The sequence below is a fragment of the Sminthopsis crassicaudata genome, chromosome 5 (genome assembly GCF_048593235.1).
Source record: "Sminthopsis crassicaudata isolate SCR6 chromosome 5, ASM4859323v1, whole genome shotgun sequence".
Lineage (NCBI taxonomy): Eukaryota > Metazoa > Chordata > Mammalia > Dasyuromorphia > Dasyuridae > Sminthopsis > Sminthopsis crassicaudata.
The window spans coordinates 81695175-81707654 of record NC_133621.1 but is presented as its reverse complement, the minus strand read 5'-3'; the positions used below and the strand labels follow the sequence as shown (position 1 = coordinate 81707654).

The following is a 12480-nucleotide window of genomic DNA, read 5'->3' as shown; positions in this document are numbered from 1 at the left end:
GGGAGATAATGTGCAATAACTGGGGACATACAAGATATAAACAAAGTGATTGGAAGGTAATCTAAGAAAAGAAAGCCACTAACAACTTTAAGGGTCCAGAAAGACCTCAGGCAGGTTGGAATTGAGTTGAATCTTGAGGAAAGTCAGAGAAAGTAGGAGGCAAAGGTGAAGGGGGAAGAGTTTAAAGGAAGCCAGAGATCCCAAGAAGTCATTTCCTGCATGTCTGAGAGCAGCCATTTACCTAAAGAAATACCATTTTTCACTTCTGATGTTGGTTAATTGCAATGGTGTCTTTGGGCTTACAAGAAGGCAGTCAGTGCCTGTTTCTAGATAAAAATAAAGTACTTACACAAGTACTTATGAAGCATTCAAGGATTCCTATCTAAAGGACCAATTTCATCACCACTCTGGGTTGCTTTTTTTTGGAGACTAAAATAATAATTTCTATAAAACCAACATGGATCATCTTTAATTACAGCATCACAACCACGGCTATTTAAAAACCAAGTCTCAGCAAAGTAGATGACAAACATTAATGAGCAGTAATGCACACATGGTATTGTAAATGAAAGGATAATGAAAGCAATTTATTTGAAAATTAAAATATGATTAAGAATGGCAGCCTGTACGAGGGCCCAGATGCCTAAAGAAAGCAACCGATGTGCAACCAGACTCTCATTAATTTAGGGACCTTATGAAATTGCTTTCCTTTCTTTGACAGTTTTTAATATAAAGTAACTTAACTAATAGACAGCGTATGTACCCTGAAAGCCCCAAGACCTTTGGAGATGTTTAGAAAAAGTGGAATATCCAAAACATGAACCGCATTCAGGAAAAATGTCCATGGTCCTGTTGTAGGCTGGGCTATTCCTCCAAAGAGGCCAAAGAACTGAACAATGTAGCTGTGTTCCCATTCAAATTACTTTCATCAGATAAATGGCTGGAGGGTTAAATATTGAAAAATATAGCAAGGCTCCTTCCATATCCAAACAATCAAGACTGCTGAAACATTGAACTATATGATCCTCTATGAATTCAAATATTTCAGAAACATGAAAATATTCCACACAATAATTATAATAATAGCTAATGTCTACACACTAATTTTAAAGTTCAGAAAGTATTATATGAATGTTATTTTGTTTTTTCCTTATAACAATCTTGTAAAGATTTCTCATTTTACAGATGAGACAGAGGTTGAGTGACTTAATAAGGTCATAGAACTAGTGACATATATAAAACTTGAACTCAGGTGTTCCTAACTGCAAGTTTCAAGCTCTGTGCATTCTGTTGCCTCACTGACCAGATTAATTAATTTTAATCTCAAAATAAAACTTTTTTTTTTTACTACTATTTACACATAAAAGTCAAGGACAAATTAATCCTAAGTCACATACACACATATACATGTATATATAGACATATTATATTCTACATAATATGTACATATATTGTTTAAATATCTACACGATATGCATCACACATATATTCCACATATCACAGATGGAGAGAAAAAGAGAAAAGTATTTTTAAAGCTTCTTTTATGTTCGAGGGGAGGGAAGGAATGAAGGAGGGAAAGAACGAAGGAAGGAAGGAAGGAAGGAAGGAAAGAAGGAAGTAAGGAAGGGAGAGATGAAGGAAGGAAGGGAGGAAGGAAGGAAGGAAGGAAGGAAAGAAGGAAGTAAGGAAGGGAGAGATGAAGGAAGGAAGGGAGGAAGGAAGGAAGGAAGGAAGGAAGGAAGGAAGGAAGGAAGGAAGGAAGGAAGGAAGGAAGGAAGGAAGGAAGGAAGGAAGGAAGGAAGGAAGGGAGAGATGAAGGAAGGAAGGAAGGAAGGAAGGAAGGAAGGAAGGAAGGAAGGAAGGAAGGAAGGAAGGAAGGAAGGAAGGAAGGAAGGGAGAGATGAAGGAAGGAAGGAAGGAAGGAAGGAAGGAAGGAAGGAAGGAAGGAAGGAAGAGAATCAGGCCCAGAACAATGGTCTTTAATGTAAGCAGTTCTACATAGAACATAATGTAAACTAATTGAAAAAAAGTTAAAGATTAAAAAATTTGCAAGATTTAGTGAGGCAATAATGTAGTTGTTGCCAAAAATAAGACCTTGGGTGGTGACCTATTCTCCTACCACACAATTTAGACCTGGCCAAACATGTTTCTTGGGAATAATAAGTGAAATAGAGAGGACAGAGGCTTTAAAGATGAACATATATGCTTAAAGATGTTTCTGATCAGTAGAGTGTAGATAAGTATTAGAGTATAATAATAACAATAATAATGTATCACTAAAATTTAGAAACACAAAAATTTCATAAACACAAAAACAACATGCTGGCCAAAGAATAAAGACAATTGTCTAAAAGTCGCAAGAGTGTCTCAGAGCAGAGTATTATTGATTCCTTAATTATTCAACAAGTTCTATTCCCTTTGTTAATTTCTACAAGTCATCTGACTCAGTTCCACATTCAAGGCTTATCCCTATACTGCAAATATATAAAATAAGCTGAAGAACAGGAATAGCATACATTAAAAGGTGTCATACACTTTTTTAAGTTTAAATACATTATGGTTCTGCATAGGTTCTTGCCTATATGCCTTACATAGAATTATGGCTTCCAGAGTAAAGACAAAACCAATCCAAAAATATTACATTAGTCATCTGACATACATGAACAGCATCATGTTATATGGTTCCACATTAAACAGCTCTTTCAACTCATGAAATTGCTTTTTAAAGACATCAAAATATCACAGACTTCATAAGTATAAACTTTCTAAAGATATTAAAGGTTCTGAACTTGAATTAAATGGTCATCTAATTAGACCAATAGCTGAAGGTTATATTTACAAATATTCTGATCTTCCCATTTTATCATCTTGATTGCTCCCTACCTTGGTTTCCTCAAGACAAGACATATCAAACAAACATACCAAGGAGTAAAATTTTGAAAACCATTCTGAAGGAATGCATTCTTCTACAATATTTGGCAAAACATTTCAGTACATTTACACAGCAATATATACAATGACTTTCCATTGTAAGAGATGCAAAGATACAATTATCGAGGAATTATCTAAACCTACATATCCATATTATCATAGAAGAAATGGCTTGAAAAAAAATTTAAGACATGTGAGAAGACATTCAAATGTGACGTAAAAATATAACCACTGTAGCATAAAACTGAGATGTTCAATTGGCTCATTAGAGGCAACCAAAAAAAAAAATAAAGCATATAAAGAATGGAATCCTCTAAAAGAAAAATATATTAGAAATTCTTGATATACTTAATAACAAAGCAAAAGCCAAAAGATTAAGTCAAAATGAGGCATCATAAAAATAGAAAGAACTCTCCAATTTAACATCAATCCAAAACTATACTATATGTGCTTGAAAAGCACAGAAATCAAGAAAAATCTCCCAAAAGAGGATGATGTGGAAAGTTTCTGCTTGTCTATAGGGTCTAACCAAATCCAATACAAAGAAAATACAAATTGGCTCAAATGTGAAATTGAACTTTCAGGAAGAAAAATTTTAAGAATGGAAGAACAATTGAAACACTGTTAAGTGTCATGTTTGGATAAATTCCATAATTTCTGACTTAAATATTTAATAGTGGTGAATAAATTATCAGCAAAACATCTTCCTGAAGCAAATGTGATTCCATCTTTCTTAATAAAAGGAATTCCATATTTTTAAAAATCAAATAATGAGAACACCAGGAGCTCCTAAAATACAGACCACTCATTTGTTTAAACATAGTATGTAGAAAGCCTACATTGTTTGTATTTCTCAAAAAAAAATTTGATAGAAAATGATAATATGGATAAGGAGCAAAAGAAGCATGTCAAAAATTGCTATATGAGGAATAGAAAGAGCAACTCTATATCAACTTGGGTAGTGAGCAAGCTACCCAATGTTTGCACCATATTTATCGATTAGTGCAAAGTTTTTTAGTCAGTTCTGCACTCATGGCTTAGACACGTATTACAAATATATAAAATAGATGCCAAAATAGTAATATCACAAGAGAACTTGGTGCCCACCCAGAAAATCCTTCTCTAATACATGCTACTATCACAGTGATGTCAAGAACAAGTGAAAGAAGATGTGGCACATTCCAGAGAGACTGTTTAAGTAAATATAGTTCTACTTAGCCTTAAATCCATTATCATCATGACTGAATATGGTTTTCAAAGGAAGAAGGAAATCATATCAAAGCAATGTATTAATCATTTGATAGACATGGATGACATGAATTATATGGTTTTATTTATTTATTAAGAAGCATATTAGACAGCTACTTGACCATGTAGAAATTTAATCAAATACTATGAAAATATTATGTGGAATCAATAAATGTAAAATTGTTTCCCTTAAATTAATATGATTTAATTTAAATAAATAAAACATTTAAAATAACTCTAATAAAGTAAAAATTGTTCTAGTTATATGAATTACTTATCAATTAATAGTACATAAAAAGGTTTGCATCTTCTTAAGTTAGGACATATTAAACAGACAGCTTAAAAGGAGAAAACTTAAGCTATTTTTAAAAACTAAATAACATACTGAAGTCAAAGCTTTACAGAAACAACATAATTTAGAACAATTGATACCAGTGTAATGCTAGTATTTTTATCATATACTTTCTTTTTTATCAAAACTTTTAATTTTCAAAACATATGGATAGATAATTTTCAACATTCATCCTTGCAAAACCTTGTGTTCCAAATTTTTTCCCTCCCTTCCCTCCATCCCCTCTCTTAAATGGCAAGTAATCCAATATATGTTACACGTATGAAATTAACCCGTACATATTTTCACAAATATCCACAATTATCATGCTGCACAAAAATAACTCAGATCAGAAAGGGGAAAAATGAGAAAGAAAACAAAATTCAAGCAAACAACAATCAAAAAAGTGAAAATACTATATTGTGATCCAAACGAAGTGCCCACTGTTCTCTGAGTGCAGATGACTCTCTTCATCACAAGACCATTGGAACTGGCTTGAATCATCTCACTGTTGAAAAGAGCCATGTCCATAAGAACTGATCATTGTATAATCTTGCTGTTGCTGTGTACAGTGATCTCCTGGTTCTACTCACTTCACTTAGCATCAGTTCATATAAGTCTCTCCAGGTCTTTCTGAAATCGTTTCTTACAGAACAATAATATTCCATTACTTACCATAACTTATTCAGCCATCCTCCAATTGATGAGCACCCACTCAGATTCCAATTTTTTGCCACTATTAAAAGGACTACTACAAAGATTTTTGCACATGTGAATCCTTTTCCCTTTTTATGGCCTCTTTGGGATACAGGCCCATTAAAGACACTGTTGGATCCAAGGATTAACAGTTTGATAGCCCTTTGGGCATAGCTCCAATTGCTCTCCAGAATGATTGGATCAGTTCACAACTCCAAACAATGTATCAGTGTCCCAGTTTTCCCACATCCCCTCCAGTATTCATCATTATCTTTTCCTGTCATCTTAGCCAATATGACTGGTGTGTCTCAGAGTTGTCTTAATTTTCATTTCTCTGATCAATAGTGATTTAGAGCATTTTTTTTCATTTAACTATAAATGGTTTTAATTTCTTTATCTGAAAATTGTCTGTTCATATTCTTTGATGTAATGCTAGTATTAATGAATACTCTTTTGCCCAGCAAAATGGACAATATATCTGCCTGATGTTCAAACCAAAATCCATATAATATTTTATCCATGTAATATAGTATTAAGCACAGGATTCATCACCTCAAGACACATATAAAAAGAGTAATTCTTTCAATCAAGAAAAGAGCATTGCTAGATATTCTAAGAGCACATGATAAGTGAATTTAAAGAGAGGAAATATACTTTTAGAATAAACATTATTTCATATGGAAACAAAAAAGGTTGACAAAAACTGTATACTGCTGGATTTGTCCAAAGACACTAAAAAGCATTTATTAACAGATGGCTTCTATAAAATGGCTAAGCTCATAAGAGCAGACCCAAAAAATGCTCCATGGACAATATTCACATGAACTAAGTCAACCATATATAAACAAATAAGAAAACAAATGGATGAATCCAGAGAATTTGTTTCTAGAAAAGAAGAGGTTTAAGATAACTATTCAAGATCAAGTCCTTATGAACAGAAATGACCATAAAGTTTTCTTTGGTTAGTCCAATTTTTTTATTGACATATTATATGATGAAGCATATCACTGTAAGATTAAAAAATACATAGCATCTGGATACTTTAAAAGTCATGATTATGTAGCAAGTGTTATATATTGGGACTCAATAACCACTATAAGCCAACAGATGACAAATCTCCATTCTATAAATATAAATACCCAAGTATCTTGAAAATTCAAAAAAGAGTCCTGGAACCAGAACAGCATTAGATAGAATGAATCCATACAACTTCCTAGACAAAATACTTATTCACAGACTTTAGAACATTTTAAGTAGCTGTCAGCATATCAAATAAGCCAAATCCTTGAACTATACAGAATGAAAAGTTTCCAAAATACAGAGTCCTAATGGAAGAAATTGAAACCATGTAGGAATAGTATAAGATGCCTGCCATCTCTATTAACCTTACTGCTACTAGTGTTCTTGTTAAGATGACTTCAGCAAGTTTGCAATTAAGCTATTGTCTAATGTTCTTATTCAATTATAAGAAAAAAGTTATTTTACTAACTAGTACAACTGTCCACAAAACATGAAGCAAAAAAGAATAATTGAGGGATATCAACTTGTTCTCAGGACATTTCTATCTAAACTTCACAAAATTTTGCAATCATCTCCATACAAAATGTTCAGAATTTCCAAGCTATATATCTTTAAAAAAATTTATCAAGGAAACACTTCAAGAGAAATCAAAACTATATGGGAAAAGAAAGAAAAATCCATTACCCCTATTACTTTATGTTCTATTAGAGTTGTCTCAAAGATATTTTCAGTGAACCAATAGAAAATGATCTTGCCCAAAACTCCCACACAATTAATTACAGAAATTAGTCATAATCTGCACAATCGCCCACTGAACACTAAATATAAAAAGAATAATTGCAGGATAGAAACTTATCCCAGGACTATTTCTATCTAAAACCCCATCTCCATCCCCACCCAAAAAATATGAGAATGAGAAAATGATGATGACTCCAATCTATATAGTACTTTAAGGGTCAGGAAGCATTTTCCTCCAACATTGTGATGATAAATCATTAAGAATTGACTTTCAGGGAGGTGGGGACAAGAATGCACATATGACTTACTTTGAAATTTATTATTAACTTTCTTAAATGTAAAAATCAACGAAACAATAGTCCAAACTTTGATCTGTTACCATTTGTTGATTTCTAAAGTGTAAATGCTCTCACTAAAAATTTAACTAAAATTAACTAAAAATCTAACTAAATTTTTAATGGCCCTCAGGAGCCATTTTGAACTTCCTTGAGCACAGGCAGATATAGAACAAAAATAATCCAGAGTTCCATCTCTCACTGACATCTATACATATTGTACACCCATTTCTAACATATTTTCTCATCCTTTTTTGCATATTTGCAGCCTCTGTAGGGAAATAATGGAGCTAGAGGTTTCAAAGAAAGCCCTAGACAAGTTTTTTCTTTCCTTTGCCATGCCTGACTAAATTGGAATTCCATGTTAGAAAAGATGGAGAAGAGAATTCTCTTCTTCCCATAAAAAAAGGCTGAAACTATCACTGAGTGAAAGAGACCACTAGCTGTCCTACTTAGGGTCTCATTTTCCTCATTTGTAGAATGACTGAATAGGGAGGAAAGATTTCCCCGTCGGATATAATATTTTAGAGTCTATTGATATATAATATAAACACCAAGGAAGTATTAGCTTTTACTTAGTGACTGGTGCTCAGATTATGAACTAATGAAGGATGAGTGCAGTCTCAAACATTGTAGATATTGGGGGATGAATCTCATATTGATGCTTTACATTTCTTCAATAGATGAAACTTATAACAAGGAATGTCCTCTTGGTTCCAATTAGTACAATGTGTTGGATCTAGATGTAAATGGCCCCATTATCTTTAGGCCAAACCCATTAGCACTCTCATTCTGTCTGTCTCAGAGATAGAGGGGGTTGAGGGAGGGAGGAAACGAGAGAAAGTAAGAGAAGGAGAGAGAGGAAGGAAGGGAGGAAGAGAGAACTTTAAAAAATGTCTTCTGGAAAAGATGGGTTTTATATAAACTAAAAATCGAAATATACCCACTTGGAAGTGAAGAGAAGTCCAAATAACAACAAAACAATTCCTAGTCTCTGCCCTTTGGCTTCCCTGATTTCCTCAGTCTCTCTTTTCTACTAGTGCCTTCTTTTTGAGATGATCTTCCATTTACATTTTATGTGCTTCTATATGTATACACACACACATATATAGGTTGTGTGTATGTTCTCTCTACTATTGGTTGAGAGCTCCTTGAGGGCAGGTACCATAGTTTTACTTTTCATTTTATCTGCAATACTTAGAGTGCTGGCCATAGTAACAGATTATTACATTTGTTTGTTGACTGAGAACCACAATAATAATATAACAGCTACCCCACATTTATAAGTCGTATGCCTTGCTGGTTAAACTGAAAATGGAAAAAATATTCTAATGTATTTCCTATCTAGATTTACTTATCTAAATTGCAGGCAGGCCGACTCACCTATAAAATGCCCATTCTTAGGGACACCAATCGTTTCATGTTTCTTTGAAGTAAAAGACTAAGCCTACTCTCTATTATTCAGATCTCCCTCTTGGATATCAAATCACATATGCATATTAGGTAATAGCATATGCAAATTGTTTAAATATGCCAGGGGGGGCCTTTCTCCCATCAAACTTAATAATCAAGAACTGGAGGCACAGCTGGTTTCGAGGGAAGAGGGAGGGGGAATACTGGGGAATGGGGTGAGAAGAGAAAGAGACTAGAAGGGAGACAAACACAATGTAGAAAGGCAGAAAGAGGAAATTTGGAGTAACCTCCAGTTATGTATTTGTGAGGTGACCATGTACATTGGTCATTAAATCATAGAAAGGGAATACTGTGTCCTTTCACACACACTGTAAAAACCCATCAAGTAGATAGGACATGTGCATTATCCTTATAATCATATAAGAAGGGATGAGAAAAACATTGTGGGCTACCATTAGCATTGTTATTATCATTACCATCATTAATAGGTTTGCTATTATTTACCACTATTCATTTACTATTATTAAATATAGTATGTATGCGGACATGTTCTCCCCTGAACCCAACATCATGTCTGACATGGAATACATCTCACAAACCATTTTGAAAGAAGGAAAATCTCTTTCATACCAACCAAGGCAATGGGACCAGGGGACAGCTACCCAGAGAAAGCACCGCCAAAGGCAGTCAGCTTTCTTTAAGCTGACGAAACCCATCTAGCCACAGAAACTTGTATTGAGCTGCACAGTCAAATCAAATCCTGGTTATAAAATAGAATGTTAAAGCTAGAGGAAACCTCGAATCATTGAATCAGAGTTGGAAGATACCTTAAAAGCCATTAAGAACACCTGAGGAAACTAAGACTCTCAGGGCCTTAAAGAGACTTCATTAGAGTCATGCAACCAATAAATATCTGGGACAGGATTCATCCCAGACATACCTGACTTCTACATCTAGCCCTCTAGGCATGTTACCTATCTCCCACTCTCATATTATTACCATGGAAACTGAGGCACACAGAGGTTAAGCATTCTATCCAAATGTACTTTTTACTTCTAATGTTATTTTGGGGGCAGGTTTTTTTTTTTAAGAAAATAAGAGTAAGGAGTCTCCCAGATCCAAAATGCAGGTTAAAAAAAAATAGAAAAGAGCCACATGTAAGTTTAATAAAGAACCACTTATTAAACCTTGGGTGTTTAATTAAACATCAAACTTCACATTGAAAAATGACATACCAGGTTCTGCATGTATAATGCTCTGCTCAGACATCAAATCACTGGAGATTTGCTGTAAGGGCTAGAAAGTTGTCATCCATGCTCCTTGATGTGTTTATATTGCTTTATCACTAACCCATGCTGTTTCTACTATCTCCTCTGTCTTCATCCACAAAGATCATACGGCTCCATTTATCTTTAAATATACACAAGTGCCAGGGACTGCTCTCTATCTATGGCTTTGCAATGGTAGAGGTTTCTGAGATGGTGAAAAGGAGGCAGAGTTAAAATGCCCAAGCGTATCTCTGACAGTCACATGGTCCGTTGATTCTTTATTTTTAATTCACCACACACACACACACACACACACCAATCATAATAGGAAAATTAATTTGGGGGATAGTTTATTGATCATTGCATTCAAGCTGTCACAGAAAGCCTCTTCTTCCTAGGCTTGTGCTATGTAGTCCAAGAATCAAAAATCCTTCCTCTGAGATCAGGTCCAAGCGGGGCAGCAAAGGCATATGCACAAAACCAGCCTCACACATTCTATATCCACAGGACAGGGAAATAAAATCTCCTCCTTGTGAGAACAGAATCATTCAAAGAGGCTTTCAGAGCCTCAGAAGGTCAGCCAAATTATAACCAGCCCTAATTGGCACTTCTGTAAGCTGTGACTTTCCTTACCTGGAGCCTTGACACTGAAAAAAAAGGTGTGAAGTCTTTCCCTTTCTCTGAAAGAAATCATTTTTAATCTAATCCCTATGACTGAATGCTCACCAATCAATGGAAGTGACAGGAAAACACTTTCACACCAATAGAAAATGGCGTAGGGTCTGGCAGGTTACATATAGGCAGCTGAAAGCCCATTAGAAGTGGTGGTGAGTGAAACCAATTTTTTATGAGCCAAGCACACACAGACATGTCTACTAGCAGAAACAGGCTGCATATATTGCAGAAAGACTAGCCTAAGTCTTCCTGATAACTCAGGAATAATGAGAAATTACCATGGCAACCCTTCCACGAGCATCGACATCTCTTCCTGTTTCGCTGAAGACATTGCCAAGACAAAAATCGCCAGCTCCTCAGATGTATAGCTTTTTTTTTTTTTTTTTTTTTTTTTTTTTTTTTTTTTTTTTAATGGCCACAATGAAGCAACAAAACCATGAAATGGCTCTTCTGCCAGCTCTGGGTGTGAATCTTCTCATCTCTGACTGTCATTCACAGCCCCACTTTCTTCCTGCCACCAAATTTGGGGTTTTGTCTTCCTGTTCTCCCCAAATCCAAAGGCTGCTGTCATTTGAACAAGTCCAAAGCTGTAGAAGCTTTTGTGGTGACAAAAGATATTAAAAATAATGGCAAGCGCTTCAAGTAAGGCAAAAGAGGCTCAGAATGACAAGGATGCTCCTTCTCTCATTGTTTCTGCTGATGAAAACTCATTTCTCAACTATTATATTTTTATATTTGGGATAGAAAGAGTGCAGCTTTAGGAATTCATTCAAGAAGAAAAAGCAATGTGCTCTAGTGGAAAGAGAAGGGCGTGGAGTCAGAAAACTGAAATACAAATCCCTGCTCCATGTGACCCTAAACAAGGAAGCATTTCTCCTCTCTCTGAATCTCAATTTCCTCATTGGTCTAATGAGGAGATAGGGACAGTGACTAAACTTGTGATTTCATTGGTATAGGGAACTGCAGAATAAGGAAATTTTCTACCAATGTTGAATACCTTCTTGGCAATTTACAGTCTTAGAGAATTACCTGAAGCACTATGGTTAGACCGCTTCTTCAAAGTCACATAACCATTAGGCATCAGAAGCAAGGCTCTTGGGACAATTTTCTACACAAAATGTCACACTGCTAAATGGGTTTGGTCTAGTCCTCACTATGTTCCTTTCCAGCTCTATTTCCCATGATATCATTACCAGTGACCAAGCTTGGCTGAGACTGTCATTGATAACATTTTACCACATATTGGGGTATAACCTCTAAGGGAAAAGCATGTAGATACAGGGAGTGAAAGATCCTTTCATGACTGAGGCAACAGCTGGAGACAAAGAACAACCTCTTGTAATTCTACCAGGATATTTAGGGTTACTAGTATATACTTTGCCATTACTACTCACTTGTGTGTTGTACAGGATGAGATGAATGAGCAAGACTAGTCTTGTTAGTATGTGTGATGAGTTAGCAGTGTGTTACTAAGTGAAAGAAGACTGAGTTAGTGTCCTGAGTGATAAAAAAAAAAAAAAAAAAGAAAACTGCCAGGAGAATCCCCACTGCAATCTGCTCTGGGTCTCTCCTTTTTCATTGTTTTGTGTCACATGATTTGGAGGAGGTGGAGAGCAGGGATTTATGAGTGCTTATCTAGATCAGACTTTACAAGAGAGTTGTGCCATATTCCTTCTGTATTTCAATGCTGAAGCAAACAAGAAATCAATTCAGGCCTATATAATCAAAAGCTACTGGGTACCCTCAAAATGCCTAAAGTTTATGTAATGGAGGAGAAAAACCTTGCCTTTGGCCCTTGAGTTTACTAGAGGACTGAACACACTCA

The 12480-nt window shown here is 35.1% G+C and overlaps 1 protein-coding gene across 6 annotated transcripts in view; it reads right to left on the bottom strand.

Annotated features, from left to right (window-relative positions):
• Positions 1–12480, bottom strand: part of PTPRN2 (protein tyrosine phosphatase receptor type N2) — a 1470018-nt gene that overhangs the window by 1075273 nt on the left and 382265 nt on the right. Inside the window, exon 1 of one of the 6 annotated variants that reach the window (XM_074267311.1) lies at positions 9948–9996. The exons of the other annotated variants lie outside the window; for them this stretch is intronic. Within the exon in view, the coding sequence (XP_074123412.1) occupies positions 9948–9981 (34 nt within the window). The 5' untranslated portion in view covers positions 9982–9996. Of the gene's footprint in view, positions 1–9947; positions 9997–12480 lie in introns of those variants that run through there. 6 annotated transcript variants of the gene reach the window in all.